This window comes from Myxocyprinus asiaticus, chromosome 44 (assembly GCF_019703515.2).
Source record: "Myxocyprinus asiaticus isolate MX2 ecotype Aquarium Trade chromosome 44, UBuf_Myxa_2, whole genome shotgun sequence".
In the NCBI taxonomy this organism is placed as follows: domain Eukaryota; kingdom Metazoa; phylum Chordata; class Actinopteri; order Cypriniformes; family Catostomidae; genus Myxocyprinus; species Myxocyprinus asiaticus.
This window is the reverse complement of record NC_059387.1, coordinates 28,288,048-28,305,079: the sequence shown is the minus strand read 5'-3', so window position 1 is coordinate 28,305,079 and position 17,032 is coordinate 28,288,048. Positions and strand designations below refer to the sequence as shown.

General features: G+C 34.3%; 1 protein-coding gene across 3 annotated transcripts in view; it reads left to right on the top strand.

The window, feature by feature from the left end:
• LOC127434456 (glycogen debranching enzyme-like) overlaps positions 1-16,563 on the top strand; it is a 34,453-nt gene extending 17,890 nt beyond the window's left edge. For all 3 annotated transcript variants that reach the window (XM_051687232.1, XM_051687230.1, XM_051687231.1), the window contains 16 exons: positions 4,556-4,668; positions 5,585-5,719; positions 5,891-6,021; positions 8,896-9,032; positions 9,160-9,293; positions 9,798-9,973; positions 11,285-11,387; positions 11,473-11,698; positions 12,865-12,982; positions 13,099-13,234; positions 13,379-13,491; positions 14,033-14,244; positions 15,357-15,454; positions 15,591-15,678; positions 15,787-15,920; positions 16,064-16,563. In XM_051687232.1, coding sequence (XP_051543192.1) covers positions 4,556-4,668; positions 5,585-5,719; positions 5,891-6,021; positions 8,896-9,032; positions 9,160-9,293; positions 9,798-9,973; positions 11,285-11,387; positions 11,473-11,698; positions 12,865-12,982; positions 13,099-13,234; positions 13,379-13,491; positions 14,033-14,244; positions 15,357-15,454; positions 15,591-15,678; positions 15,787-15,920; positions 16,064-16,181 — 2,172 coding nt within the window. In that variant the 3' untranslated portion in view covers positions 16,182-16,563. The remainder of the gene's footprint in view (positions 1-4,555; positions 4,669-5,584; positions 5,720-5,890; positions 6,022-8,895; positions 9,033-9,159; positions 9,294-9,797; positions 9,974-11,284; positions 11,388-11,472; positions 11,699-12,864; positions 12,983-13,098; positions 13,235-13,378; positions 13,492-14,032; positions 14,245-15,356; positions 15,455-15,590; positions 15,679-15,786; positions 15,921-16,063) is intronic.
• The last annotated feature ends 469 nt before the right edge of the window (positions 16,564-17,032 follow it).

Genomic DNA, 17,032 nt, shown 5'->3' with positions numbered 1-17,032 from the left:
TCGCAGGATATGAATTGTTGATATCAACAATTACAATTTTCACTAGTTAAAATTCTAATTCTTGATATCAAGAATGTAATTTTCACTAGTGGAAATGCCATTTGTTGATATCAATAATTACATTTCCACTAGTAAAAACATGAATTCTTGATATATAAAAATGACGCCATCACTCGCAGAAATCACATTCTTGATATCAAAAATGGAATTTCAACCAGTAAAAACCATAATTTTTATATCTATAGTTGAATTTTTGATATGTCATTCACTACTATTCAGAACGCAATTATTGATATCAAAAATTATTTTCTTACTAGTTGAAATTCCAATTTCACATATCAACAATTATTTTCTTACTAGTAAAAAATATAATTTTTGAAATCAAGAATGTAATTTCTACTAGTGGAAATGCCAATTTTTTTATATCAACAATTGAATTCCAACTTGTAAAAATGCTCATTTTTTATATCAGATATTCAGTTTTCACTAGTGACAATTTTAATTTCTGATATCTGTAATGTAATTGTTACTAGTAAGAAGGTATTTTTAGATATCATTAATTACACTCCAAATTATTGATATCTGAAATATAATTTGATGAAATTTTATTATGAAATTAAAATGCATAATTATAAAAAAAGAGACCACTCCAAATGTTTCTTAAATCAGCATCTCTACATGTATGGCAGCCATTCCATTCCAGTGTCTGTTGAATTCCTGCTTGAATTTTTGCACCACGAGTCACCCAGCAGCAATGTGAAAAAGACTGGTAGAGAGCATGCCAAGACGCATGAAAGCTGTGATTGAAAATCAAGGTTATTCCACCAAATATTGATTTCTGAATTCTTCCTAAGTTAAAACATTAGTATTGTGTTGTTTAAAAATGAATATGAACTAGGTTTCTTTACATTATTTGAGGTCTGAAAACACTGCATTTTTTTTGTTATTTTGACTAGTTGTAATTTTCTGCAAATAAATGCTCAAATTTAAAAATATTTTTATTTGGAATTTGGGAGAAATGTTGACAGTACTTTATAGAATAAAACATAAATGTTCATTTTACTCAAACACATACCTATAAATAGTAAATCCAAATGTTTGCCAGAGCTGTATGCAGTATATATGCTAAAATATTTTTTGAGTGTTGGGTGAATGTTCTACCTGACAATCGGCTTTGAAGGAAAATAACTGTGCAATCGGACAAACTGAAAAGTGTATAAATACATGACTTTTTCAGTGTACCAGATATCAACATTTAGCCTATAAGAAGAACCCCCATCTGAAGCATAGTTAATGTTATGTTATGTGCTTGGATTAAATGCAATTTTGGTTGAAAGGGTGCACCCATTATTATAATTTTTTTTTCCATGCTGTCTTGCACTTTATTAAAATACGGTAACACAGAGATGTACAATATTAACATTCTAGAACATTACTTTATGTTATTATGTGCTATTGTAACAGCTATTCCTCCTCGATTTTGGCTTCTAGCAAGTAAGAAGACTTTTTCCTTGGGCAGACAGCAGCAGTTGGGAGGCATTTAATGCAGGGAGCGATTCTTTCGTTACTGGTTTCTCATGTCAGAAAAAGCATGAAAGAGCAATGTAAATTTTAAACGCTCATTTAAAACAATAAAACTAATTATTCTGACAAAAGGTGTCTCAACAGTTAATCCGTCAGCACGCGGACCGCACAGTGACACTTATTTATGAATAATGAGCAGTATATTGTAGCATTCATGAAGGTTTTAGTTTATAAAATGTTAGTTGGAATGAATCAAATTTACACCTGCTCCTTCTGCACTCCCTTAATCCCATTCACCATTACATTTATTAATATGTAATGAAAACAAATGTATTACAAAATCATACAATTTATTCAATATAAAAATAATATATTATATTCAGCTCTGGAAAAAATTAAGAGAACACTCCAAATTATCAGTTTCTCTGGGTTTACTATTTATAGGTATGTGTTTGAGTAACATTAACATTTTTGTTTTATTCTATAACGTACTGACAACAGTTCTCCCAAATTCCATATAAAAATATTGTCATTTAGAGCATTTATTTGCAGAAAATAACAACTGGTCAAAATAACAAAAAAGATGCTGTGTTTAAGACCCGAATAATGCAAAGAAATCAAGATCATATTCATTTATAAACAACACAATACTAATGTTTTGACTTAGGAAGAGTTCAGAAATCAATATTTGGTGGAATAACCCTGATTTTCAATCACAGCTTTCATGTGTCTTGGTATGCTCTCTACCAGTCTTTCACATTGCAGTTGGGTGACTATGCCACTCTTGGCCCAAAGTAAATATTTAAGTAAATATTTGGAGTGGTCTCTTAATTTTTTCCAGAGCTGTATGTGACACTAAACTCCCAGTTAGCATATGATGTGGCTTGCGATCTCTTACGCTTAGAGACAACACCTCGCAACAGCACCAGCTTTGTGCCCAGCAACAAGATTTTTTTGCATATGGCATGTGTAGTTTACAGTGAGTGGTAGTTAGGGACAATATTAAATTAAATTTAAGCCAAATATGCAGAGCAGTACTAACTTATATTCTGGCTAAAAGGATTAAGGTATTGTAAAAGACGGCACGGGTTGGTCAATCGGATGAAAGGGGCATTGCAGTGCCGCCCAAATATGCAAATCTAATATAGTTTTTATTTGTATTTTATTTTTTAACAATGAACAAAAAAGAAAAATTGAAATGAATTCTCATTTTACATTTCTTAAACATAAAATTAAAAACTTAAAAGAGCTGTTTTTACCCACATGGAATGTCTCCCTCCATTTTTTTTTAACCTGCTAATACTGGCACCAATAGTGGATTCGTGGGAAAAACCATGTCTCATTAATATTCATAATCTCATTACCATAGCTATTCTTACCTGTTAAAATTTTATCTTTAGATATCGATAATCGTATTTGTACTAGTTAAAATCACATTTAAGATATCAGTAATTCTATTTTCACTAACTGCAGATATTTTAGATATCAAGGAAATAATTGTTACTAGTAGAGCTCCCTTTACTGATATAAATAATTACATTGCTACTAGTAAAATGTTCATTGTTGATATCAACAGTTGAATTACAGCAAGTGAAAATGATAATTTTTGATATCAGTAAATGAATTTCAGCATGTTACATTTGGTATTTCTGATATCTGGAAATGGATTTCAGATTTAAATAATTTGGAGTGTAATTAATGATATCTAAAATACTTTCTTACTAGTAACAATTGCATTACAGATTTCAGAAATTAAAATTGTCCCTAGTGAAAACCGAATTACTGATATAAAGAATTAGCATTTTTACAAGTTGGAATTCAATTGTTGATATTAAAAATTGGCATTTCCACTAGTAGAAATTACATTCTTGATATCAAAAATTCTATTTTTACTAGTAAGAAAAGAATTGTTGATATGTGAAATTGGAATTTCGACTAGTAAGAAACTAATTTTTGATATCAATAATTGCGTTTTGAATAGGAGTGAATAAAATATCGGTGTGAAACTTTACTAGTGAAAATTAAAGTATAGATATAAAAAATGATGGTTTTTACTAGTTGAAATCCCATTTTTGATATCAAGAATTTGATTTCTGTGAGTGATGTCATTTTTTATATCAAGAATTCACGTTTTTACTAGTGGAAATGTAATTATTGATATCAACAATTGTCATTTCCGCTAGTAAAACTTACATTCTTGATATTAAGAATAAGCATTCTAACTAGTGAAAATTGAATTGCTGATATCAACAATTCATATCCTGCGAATGAATAAAAGTCAATTTGGCTTGCAACAGTATCAGAGATCATTGCGAAATTCAACTAGTGAAAATTAAATTACAGATATCAAGAGTTATTGTTTTTACTAGTTGAAATTCCATTTTTGATATTAAGAATGTGATTTCTGCGAGTGATGATGTCATTTTTTATATCAAGAATTCACGTTTTTACTAGTGGAAATGTAATTATTGATATCAACAATTGGCATTTCCACTAGTGAAAATTTACATTCTTGATATCAAGAATTATAATTTTAACTAGTGAAAATGTAATTGTTGATATCAACAATTCATATTCTGCGACTGAATAAAAGTCAATTTGGCTTACCATAGAACCACTGCTATACTCCATTTAAAACAATTTTAAACAGCATTTTGATTATTTTAAAAATATTCATACATACAGTTTTTATGGCCATATTAATTGAAAGACTATTAATTGATAGATTGAATATTTGTATTTTTAACATTGGTTTAAATGATTAAAAATGGTGAAGGCAAAATGTGATTACAAACTCTCAAATCAAGTCTTAAAAATATATATATATATATATTAAAAAGGTGAAACTGTGACCAGTCACAGCGCCTAAAATATATGCTACCTTAAAATTTCATGTACGTTTTAACCTACATACTTGATGTTAATTTAAAAAAATAATAAAGTCTGTGGCCAGAGCTTGTCCTTTGTGATGTTGGGCTACATATAAGATGTGTTTTTGTGTGTGTGTGTGTGTGTGTGTTTCTTTTTTTAGTTAAAGGACAGTGAAATTGTAAAACAGGGAGATGCCACCACAAAGGGCCGCAGTGAGTTTGTTGAGGAGATTTTGTTTGAAAAACTCACTCCTGGTAGTGTTATTGCATTCAGGTAAAAACTCAAACATGCCCAGCGAAATCAATCCTAAATCCATTTCTGCTATTTATTAGTTTCACAGTTTTTTCTCCTCTTTTATTCAACTGTTCCTTAAAAATTCAACCACTCTCGACCACACCTTTTGTGAAATACTTATCTTGATGTCACCCTGATTGAATATTAGCTGATAAGTAATTAAAGGAATATTCCAGGTTCAATATAATTTAAGATTAATTGACAGCATTTGTGGCATAATATTGATTACTATAAAAATTAATTTTGATGTGCACCTCCTTTTCTTTTTAAAAAAAAGCAAAAAACCTGTGTCACAGTGAGACACATGCAATTGAAGTGAATGGGGCCAATCAGTAAATGTTAAAATAGTTAAAACAGTTTCAGAAGTATAGCCATCGTAAGCCACGAGACGTAAACAAGATGCGTGTTAACATAATTTTAGTGTAAGAAATCGCTTACTAACCTTTTCTGTGTAAAGTTCTAGCCAATTTGACAACTAAGTTGCCATGACGATGTAAGGTCAACAAACCCTAAACCCCTTAAACGACTGTAAAAATGATGATTTTAACAACTTTACAGCTCAAATAATACATGAGTTTTAACAGAAGAAGTGCTTTTATAAAATTATAAGCTTCATATTTCTGCCTTTTAAACTCTCCAAAAATTGGCCCCATTCACTTCCATTGTAAGTGCCTCACTGTAAGCTCTCTTTTTGCTTTTTTTAAAGAAAAGGACGGGTCGAAATAACTTTTATGGTAATCAACAATATGCAACAAATGCTGTTGACTGAGCTTGTGTTGTATTGAACTTGTATTGAACCCGGAACATTCCTTTAAAATCATGAGAAACATAAATTCAGTGAAGTGTTTCCAAATATTTGACTGCTACTATACATACTGTATATTTGATCTCACAGGGTGAGTCTTGACCCAGACTCTCAGAACATGGTCGGCTACCTACGAGCTCAACTCTCACAGTTTAACCGGCTTTATAAATCCGGCAGTCTGACTGACAGCAATGTTCCTGGCATCCTGAAAATAGCACTTGAATTGTGAGTCACCTTTACCTTTATACAATTAACTTTTAATGATTAACTTTTTGGGTAAGCTAAATATCAACTGTGCTTTTTTAAATTAACAGTTTGCGCAGTGTTGCAATATAGTATGTCAATTCAGTTACTGAGGCCAGTTTTTTATTTTTTTTATTTTTTATTATGCGGCAGTTTAATCTCCAAGTTGACCCTTGCCGAACTGAACGTCTTACTGTTCCGCTGTGAAGCTGAGGAACAGGAAGATGGTGGCGGCTGCTACATTATTCCATCTTGGATGCCCCTAAAGTATGGAGGACTACAAGGTATAGGATAACCTATTAGCCACATCATATGATATAGCAGGTGTTGTTGGGTCATGTGACTGGACATGTGACTGGCGATGTTCGGAATGTAATACTAGCTCACTACTTACTGAATACTGCGCAGAAAATGCTGTATACCGCTTACTAAAAAAAGTACGTAAAAAAGTTTCCATTATTCCTAGATAAACGTTATAAACAGCAGTATGCTACATTGTTGTCACATGACCTCATAACGTTGCTTATAAGTGGTGTCAAGCTATCATCTTGGAAAATTTTATTTAGCATTTTTAATCCAATTATCTGTAAAAATTTCATACACTTTTGGCTGTTTGTTCAATATGCTATAAAAAGATGCTAAAAACTGCAGCTGTTATTACTACCAATTCATTCATCACAACTGGAAATTGGAAGATCAAGCTGAGTATTGCAATACAGTTGCACGCAGTGTATTGATGCTGGTTAACTGGGTATTTCATGCATACATGAAGTTTACACACTGTGCACAGTACACATACTATACACAGCAGAAATTGTAAGCATAACATGTTAGTATGCTATTCCGACAATAGCCACTGTATAAACTTTATGGGCTTTAGTTGGAATAGCTACTACTATACTTCTCTTACTATTTCTACAGTATGTACAGTATACTTTGCCGGGTATGCTGATTTTCTGAATGCATGTCTAACCGGTCCTACTTGACCCTCTCCGAGCGGGATTTGAACCGGCGTCTCCAGCATGGGAGGCGGGCGTGCTAACAAGGAGGCTAAAGGCTACAGCCTCTAGCGTCAGTCGCTAGTGCACCTCCTGAGGCCAGGGGAGTGAGCTTTACACATACCGCACAGCTGTCATGTACCAGCTGGCTCCTGTTACTTTTGTGCAGTATACAGCACAGTACAGTTTCACTTACTTTTTTTTGTTTTTGTAAATAAGTAAATAGTAGGCAGTATCCAGTGTATACTACACAGTAAATAGTATGCAGTGCGCTAGTATTTCACTCTGAACATAGCCATGCTTTTGCAGGATATCTGCAAGTTCGAAGGAATTAAATTTAATACTTTGTAAGGTCAAATAAAATAAAAATTTATGACCACTTTTGCAAAAAAAAAAAAAAAAAAAAAACACATTTAAATAATTAATTAGTAGGTAAATAGAAAACCACTGAGGCTACTTGGATATCTCTGGACATGTTTTTTTTTTATATTTTATTGTGCATTTATGTGTTTTCGTTTAAAAAAATAATATTATACGACATTAAAACTCTAAATGAATTAATTATGAATGCATGTAGCTTAAAGTATGTAGCCTATATTGTGACCCTTCTCTTTAGTCACTTGTTTTCCAGCAAGACATGATGCAATAGACCTTATTCACAGTCGCGCCATGTTTGATTTTTAATGGGAATGGAAACAAGGCTGTTAGGGATAGACTTACCATCTCTTCAATGGCACGCACGGCATAAATCTGTAAAAAGCTCCAAGACCCCATCTGATTTTCATATCAGTATATTTTTTCAATGTTTTCTGTCTGCGGAACAATCCAGAAACACTTTAAACTGCAGTACAGCTCATCAAAGAGACTGTACGTCTATCCCTCACAGCCTCGTTGTCATTCTCGTCAAAAATCAAATATGGCGCTGCTGTGAATAAGGTCAAGCATGTGCTGAATAACATTTATATATTTTTCTTTGCAGATACCTTTAACAAATATTTTAACAGGTAGTTAAACGGCAGTTTAAAAATGAAATTTCTGTCATCACTGCTCACCCTTGAGTCTGTATGAATTTTTCTCTGCCATGGAACAAAAAAGGAGATGTTAGTCACCGTTCACTGTCACTGCATCTTTTTTTCATTCAGTGAAAGTGAATGGTGACTGAAACTCCCTAATATCTCCTTTTGATATCCGCTGAAATAAGAGTCAGACAGGTTTGCAACAGCATGAATATGTGATGACAATTTTCATTTTTGTGTGAAATACAATATCTCAAATAAGTAAAAACTCATCAGTAATTTTAGAAATGGCCGTTTAAAGTTGACAAGATGTATTGAAAATGATAACAGATTAAATTATGAAAGAAAACTGTGCTGCATAATTAGTGATATATATTGAAAACAGATTATATACTAAATATTAAAGATAGATAACATATTTTCATATGATGTATATTATTAATATTATAATATTTATATCATTTTATTATTATTGTTTTGTACATTATTACTTTTTTTTTTAATTGACTGATTCAGATGGCAGAGAAAATACCTGTATATGTCAGATGGAGCTCTAGAGAGATGGAGATGAGAGATATAACAGGTGTAACTCCGCAGCTGAGTAATTCTATTAGCTTTACGATTCTTGGCATCTCGACACCACAAATACAAAACAGGCAATTAGAATCAGTTTTCCAGTTCAGCAGAAACAGATCAAATGCAGGTGTTACTGGGGGAGGACAATCATGCAACAGTTGCAGCTAAATTCATTTTTGAGATGCACACACTCAGAAACCAATCACTGCCTTAATGTACTTCACAGTATTTGTTACTGTTTTATTATTATCATTTGTCTTGTCATTATCTGTTTTGTGTATTAATGCTTTGGCAATATTGTATGTAAACACAATCATGCCAATAAAGTACTTAAAATTGAATTGAGAGAGAGAGAGAGAGAGAGAGAGAGAGAGAGAGGATGATTTTGACCCACGCAGATTCTGCTGTTTTAAACGTCTTCTCTATTCACGCCCCAAAATTTAAGACCTCAGCAAATAAAATGTAAGACTTCTTGTAATTTATTGAAGACTTTTTATGGCCTTAAATTTTAAAAAGTAAATGTAAGACTTTTTAAAGACCCACGGGTACCCTGTTTTGCTTCTTACAGGTTTTGTGTCGGTGTTGTCTGAAATTCGCCCTAAAAATGATCTCGGGCATCCATTCTGTGACAATCTCAGACAAGGTGATTGGATGATCGATTATGTGAGCACTCGCCTGATCAATAAAGGTGGAGCTTTGCGGGAGGTAGGAAAGGAAATGCATATTCCCATTTATAGGGACTTTTTGTAAATTCTCTGTATCATGATTCCCAATTCATTTTAATTATGCTGTACAAGCATCAATGAATGATACATTTTCTACTTTGTTGTAGGTGGGAAAGTGGTTCTCCGCCATATTTACATATCTTAAGCGTATTCCACGTTACTTAGTGCCATGTTACTTTGATGCCATCATTGTTGGGGCATACGCCACAGCTGTAGATGCCGTCTTCAATCAAATGTCCAGGTTTGGTTTGTTCTCTTTGAGTTTTTGTCTATGAGTTTGAACGTTTACAAGCGCAGTTATAATCGAGCTACTGTGGGTTTTTCCATAGTCAAGCTACAGTCTTCATCTGTCTGTCCAAGTATACATAACACAATGCATAACTGAATACAGTTTTTAAAGGAAGGAAGAGAGAGTTTCCGGTAATACACATCACATGTCACCCCTGTTGATCGGAGAATGCATGCAACGCCGAGGCCTACTGTGGTCCATTTAACGTGGATAGATGCTGGAAGAAGCCGAGCTAGAATTTATCTAGGTAAGATAAATAAGTACGTTTGACTTCGCAAAAATCAGACTGGTGCGATTACAGCCGGACTAAAGCTTTTACGTGACATTTTAAAAAGGCGAATTATTGTTTTAGGCCCTTGAACGTTCTGAGTGTAAGAATTTCTTTGTATTTTTACAATGTGAAGGGAGTTATTTGTAAATGTGTGTACCTGTAAGTGTGTTTCTTTGAAATGGCAGCTTTGTTCAGAATGGTTCAACTCTGGTCAAGCAGCTGGCTCTGGGTTCGGTTCAGATGTGTGGGGTGGGACGTGTGCCGGCCCTGCCCCCCCTCTCCCCTGAACTTGAAGATGTACCTGTCTGTCTCAACAATGCAGCCAATCAAGAGGAGCAGTTTTGCGTGTCTCTTGCAGCAGGTTGGGCTCACAAACCCATTTTATTTTCTAGAAATGGGTGGAACTGTTTATGTATATTTGATGAATTAAAGGAGTAGTTCACTCAAAAATGAAAATCATTTACTCTCCCTCATGTTCTCAACCCATATTATTTTCTTTCTTCCATGTAACACAAAAGTAGATGTTAGGCAGAATGTTAGCCTAAGTCACCACCGTTCACTTTCATTGCATATTTTTTCTATACAATAAAAGTTAATTGTGACGCTGGATTTCTGTCCCTAAAATTCTGCCTAAAATGGCCATTTGTGTTCCATGGAAGACATACAGTCATTTACACATTTGGAACAACATGAGGGTTAGTAAGTGATGACAGGATTTTCATTTATGGGTGAACTATCCCTTTAAGTTTCAAGGTAAGGAAGGTTTTTCCTTTAGTTGCAGATACAGTGCAATTCCTTATGTCATAAATACAATTTCATATGTAACAGTGCAGGTTATTAGAGAGTCAGAGATGATGCCCTTTTATAAGGCGATGATTTTAGAGGCATGTGAATGAAATGGAATTAAATTATTGTCAGATAGAGATTAGTGTCATTGTTTATGAGGGTTATGGCATGGGGGAAAAAGGAAGGAAGTTGTATGTTTGTGGTGGTTTAAGAAGAAATCAACCAAGGTGGTGTCATTCAAAAAGCAATATGGGGTTCCTACAGTGATGGAAATCTTGGAAATATGAGGGAACTTTAAAATTTTGTTTTCCAGACCTGGAAAAGTCATGGATATTATTAAAATCTGAACACTCTATGAAAAGTCAGGGAAGTTTATATAATGATTATACATTTTTCTAGTTATGTTCTGCTCTAAAATATAAAAATATAAATTAATAATAACATAAAAAGCTAAACTTTGCTCTTTGGTAGAGTAAGATTTGCTCGCAAGCCATAGAGATTTTTTATTTGTGAGCGAATCGTTCTTTTGAGTCTGTTCATGTCAATCCGTTAAACCAGTTCACTAATTGGTCTGATTGATTTATTGTGTCATTTACAATTAAGCTGTAATTTGGTAAAATTAGGCAAACAGAATGAAAAAATCGCTAGCTATGAAATTAGCCGTAGCAAGACAAAGGTGTCAGGCATTTTATTAAAGATATTTAAAATGACATTGTGTTGAAAATGTAGATGAGTATCAGAAAAAAGGCAAATATTCCAGAATTCTGCTGTGATGTACAGTATGTTTGTCCACTGTTGGACATTGTTAGTAGACAAGTTATATAGACACACAAGTGGATGAAAATGTGTTTTAAGAGGGTTTATTTTGATCATTTCCCCTTTGCAGGTTTACCACATTTCTCCACCGGAATTTTCCGCTGCTGGGGGCGAGACACTTTCATAGCCCTGCGCGGTCTCATGCTTTTGACAGGGAGATACCTGGAGGCCAAGTAAGCAATGGATTTTAAAATGCATTGCATTCTATTATAACCAATCACTCCTAAATTGTCCTCTTATCTGGTCTGTTTTTTACAGAAATATCATCTTGGCCTTTGCTGGTACAATGCGCCATGGTCTGATCCCTAACCTGTTGGGTCAGGGTGTTGCAGCACGGTATAACTGCCGTGATGCAGTGTGGTGGTGGCTTCAATGTATCCAGGACTATTGTACCATTGTGCCTGACGGCACAGACATTCTAACATGTCCTGTGTCACGTATGTATCCCACTGACGATTCTGAGCCACAGACCCCGGGGACAGTGGTAAGGAGGAAGTAAACACAATATCTTACTGCTGCTTATGACACTTTATGTATGGTTCAGTCTTAAAGGGATAGTTGGCCATTAAATGAAAATTCTGTCATTTACTCAACTTCATGCTGCTCCAAACCCATATGACTTTCTTTCTTCCGTGGAACACAAAAGTAGATGTTGGACAGTATGTTAGTTTCAGTCATTATTCACTTTCATTGCATCTTTTTTGCCATACAATGAAAGTGAATGGTGACTGATGCTAACATTCTGCTTAACATCTCCTTTTGGGTTTCACAGAAAAAAGTAAGTCATACAGGTTTGGAACAACATTAGGGTTTAATGATGGCAGAATTGTCATTTTGGGGGGGAACTATCCCTTTAAGAGGAGGCATACGTAATGATTTTTGTTGGGTTTCACAATTTTTATTATATTTTCCAACTTAAAGACCACATGAAATCCAAATTTAGTCATTTATTTGAAATCCATTTTTTTATTATTATTATTTTTTATGTGAAATCCAAATGTTTAGTCCATATTAGCTTTTTGGTTACAATAAGGCTGCATTTGTTAACATTAGTAAATGCATTAAGTATCATCAACTAACAATGAACAATATACGTTTACTGCATTTATTAATCTTTGTTCATGTTATTTGATAAAAATACAAATGTGTATTGTTAGTTCATAATGTATTAACTAATTTTAACATAAACAAATTTTTATGTAAAAATGTATAAATATTTACATTACATTAATGAGTGCTGAAAATGCTTTGTTTACCATTAGTTCATGTTAACTATTGTAGTTAACTAATGTTAAGAAATAAAACCGTATAAGGGTTACCGCCATCTATATGTTACAGAAGATGTTACAAATTTAGCAGATATATGCATTTAAAGTTCACAGTCTTTCTCATGTGGAAAAACAGACCAAAAATATGTTGATCACATAAAAAAAAAAAAAATAAAGGTTATTTGTGACATTTTCTGTAGAGTCAGTCAATATAACTTTTGATATAATATGCTAATATATGCGCATTTTATAAGATATTTCCTTAAATGCAAATGGTAAACACTTAATTGGGTACAATACATAAAATCTTGCTTGTATGTTTAATTTAATATGGCAAAGTTTGACTGAAGGATATTAAGATTTTGTTCATGAAATGTTTCAGGACCACGACCAGCCATTGTATGTGGTGATTCAAGAGGCCATGCAGCGTCATATGCAGGGAATAGAATTCAGAGAGAGAAACGCTGGGCCGCAGATCGACCACATCTTGCGAGATGAAGGCGAGTTATTTTGTATTCATGCATAGAGGAAACTGTTCGGCCTGGTTTGCATGTTGCAAAATGTTTGGAAACTGTCTCAAACCATACCTCGCTTTGCTCACTGTCCTATCCCACAGGCTTTAATGTGGAGGCAAAAGTAAATCCCGAGACAGGCTTTGTTTACGGTGGAAACCGCTTCAACTGTGGGACATGGATGGACAAAATGGGAGAGAGTGACACAGCCCATAATAGAGGTGTTCCCGCCACACCCAGGTACTTTAGCTACTCGCTAACATACTTAATCTCTATAATAATGGTGGCTGTACCACCAAACACCAAAGATTTCATCTGGCACTGAGACTGGATGAACCAGTTCTCTGTACGTCAAGTGGGTGTTTTTGTTTTGTTTATGTGCAGAGATGGCTCTGCAGTGGAGATTGTTGGCTTGTGTAAGTCAGCAATGCGTTGGCTGATGACGATGAATGACAATGCACTTTTCCCATACTCCTCTGTTACCATAAACAGAGATGGTACGTCCTTTATAACACACTCTCACAAGCAAATTTCACTCTACTGACATTTATCTGTCAAAATTTCACTCTGGCAGCATTTAACCTCATTTTGGAGGATTCTGAAATGTTTTGGTTGTATTTTTCATAAGAAATTCTCAGTATTGTTGGAGACGTGGGCTGCAGGGTAGTGCACAAGCTCTGACATGTTGCGCGATGGCACTTTTGTGTTGGCCTCCCGCCACCGTTTCCTAACGGTTTTCCTCTTTCCTTAATAAAGAGCCCATATGAAAAATCCTCTGAAATGAGGCTAGATCATTTCCAGAATGTCATTTTGGTAGAGCGCGGATTAATGTTGCTATACATGGTCTTTTTTTAGCTTTGAGACTTACTGGACTGTTCTGTATGGTTGCACTAAGACAATCAATTAAAATAAAGTTGAAATGATAGCACCTGCATTAGTATCACAATTCACAGTTATTATATATTCAATTGAGAGCATTTTAGTCACTTTTTGTAAATGTTAAAGATTAACGGTGACCAATACAATGTGGTTTTCCAGGTAAAGAACAGTCGGTATCCTATAGGGAGTGGAATCAAAGGATCCAGGAGAATTTTGAAAAGATGTTCTATGTGTCAGATGATCCTTCGGACCCAAATGAGCAGCATCCTGACCTAGTTCACAAGCGATGCATTTACAAAGACAGTTACGGGGCCTCCAGTCCCTGGTGTGATTACCAGCTCAGGCCTAACTTTACCATCGCCATGGTGGTGGTGAGTCTACGTTCAGCCTGATGATATCAGACATTGTTGACTACAGAAGTTAGTTGGAAGTTGGTCATTAGCTGGTCGTTAAATGGTCAACCATCCAGCATTTTCCAAAATCCAGCTTGACTAACTTAAAGGAATTTTCCGGGTTCAATACAAATTAAGCTCAATCGACAGCATTTGTGGATTAATGTTGATTACCACAAAAATGTGGTAAAAAAAAAAAAAACGATTTAAAGCTTTTTAAGATCCAGAAAGTCCGAAGGTGAAAGGTCACAACTGGTTCTTCCCATAGGTTTCAAAACTGACCCGTTAAGACAATAGAAGGAACAGTTTGTTTAAAATTGTTTTTTCTCATAAACATATACAAAATAATAATAATAATATTTTGTTTGTTTTGATGGTCTTGACAAAGTCACAATGTTTGGTTCCAGTACCAAAAACTATGCAATATTTGTAATGTATTCCAAACCTGTAGCGAGGTAAAAATGACCCTAAGATTTTAAGAGTGTTAAAGAAAAGGAGGGACAAGTCAAAATTATTTTTTTTGTAATCAACATTCTGCCACAATTGCTGTCTATTGAGCTTCACTTGTATTGAATTCTAAATATCCCTTTAAGATTGTATGACGAGCTTGTTGTTTGTTTGTTCCTGATCCAAGATTAACTTGGACCAACTAATGACTACCTTAGACCAGTTAGAAACCAGCTACCATGTTCCAAAATACAGCTACTAGGATTAAAATAGATTTTCCAGCAGGGTTAAAAGAATAGTTCACACAAAAATAGAAATTCTATTATAATTTACTCACCACCATGTTGTTCAAAATCTGTATGATGTGTATGATTTTTTTTTTATCTTTCATGGAAAAGAAAATTAAATTAGGCAGATGTTAAGGAACTGACAGCATCGGCCACCATTAACATTCATTGCATCTTTTTTCCATATAAAATTAATGGTGACTAAGGCTAACATTCTGCCTAATATCTTTTGTTTTCCATTAAATAAAGTTATACAGGTTTGGAATGGCATGATGGTGAGTAAATGATGACATAATTGTAATTTTGTTGGGGGGGGGGGGTTGGGCCATTCTCTCATGCAGTACTTTCTTTTACCAGGCACCAGAGTTGTTTACAGTGGAAAGGGCCTGGAAGGCTTTAGAGATTGCAGAAAAGAAGCTATTAGGTCCTTTGGGAATAAAAACACTGGACCCAGAGTGAGTGAAAACAACACCTGCCACTGTTGACTTACAGTAGTTGCATTCATTGTGCTACTTGTGTTCAGAGTGCGCTCTGTGAAGTCATTGTTTGTTGAAATCTCTGTTGTTGGTATCTCTACGTTTGTCTTGACAGTGATATCATGTACTGTGGTACCTATGACAATGCCCTGGATAATGACAACTACAACTGTGCGAAAGGTTTCAATTATCACCAAGGACCTGTATGTTTTCATACATTAAGCATATATCACCAAATAACCAAATTGTCTGACAATAAGACATTTATTTTGGTTCTTATAACTGCACATACTTTATCATTTCATTTTCAGGAATGGCTTTGGCCAGTTGGATATTTCCTACGAGCCAAACTTTATTTTGCTAAGAAAACGGGCCAGGAGAAATACAATGAAACCGTGTACCTGGTGAAGAATGTCCTATCCAGACTTTATGCCCATTTAGAAAGGTAGATCTCATATAGATAGACAAAAACAAAATATATACACATTTCATTTCAGAACCATGGATTGATTTGAATTGAATAATATAGAATTTCAGTGGCTTGTGCAGTATGCAGCTATTCAGATCTATATATTCTTTCTGATATAGATCACCTTGGAAAGGCTTACCTGAGCTGACCAATGAAAGCGGACAGTACTGCCCTTTCAGTTGTGAAACGCAGGCATGGTCCATCGCTACTGTTCTGGAGGCCCTGTATGATCTATGAAGTCACACAAGGACTTTATAGATCGAACCAACCTCTTGCCACCAGCCTGAGAATTTCAGAGGACATTGTTTAACATTCAGAACATTGTGCAGACACAAATGTGTGCTTTTTTGGCGTTTGTTAGAAATGGAAACCCTGCTACATTTTGACTATGTAAACTCACTTTTAGAGAGGTTTAACAGTTTCACTTTGTCATGTGTACAGTACACTTTTTGGTTTGTATTTTGGACAAATTGATTACAATCAAATTCAGATTGTTTTTGTTTGTTAGTTTGGAAAATGATTTATGCCCATCAAGGAAAAGAGTATTAATAATATACAGTACTTATATTATACATTCATTCTGTATTCTCAAAATTCATTAAACTATTAAAGGTCTAAAGCAGTCTTTCATTTTTTGCTATGTCATGGTTGCTTCATTACTTGATGTGTAGAGCAACAAAAGCTCATTGTTCAGCCTTCATGAAAATACTTTACATAACAAACCACTTGAGCCGAGATGATGTACACATTTTATTCTGACGTCTCACTTGGGACATTCAGCATACTAAATGTCCCAAATCTCTCTCTCTCTCTCTCTCTCTCTCTCTCTCTATATATATAAACATACATATATACACTACCGGTCAAAAGTTTTGAAACACTTGACTGAAATGTTTCTCATGATCTTAAAAATCTTTTGATCTGAAGGCATGTGCTTAAATGTTTGAAATTAGTTTTGTAGACAAAAATATAATTGTGCCACCATATTAATTTATTTCATTATGAAACTAAAATTTAATTAAAAAAAAAACATTTTTTTTTAAATTGATGACTTGGACCAAATAATAAAGAAAAGCAGCCAATAAGTG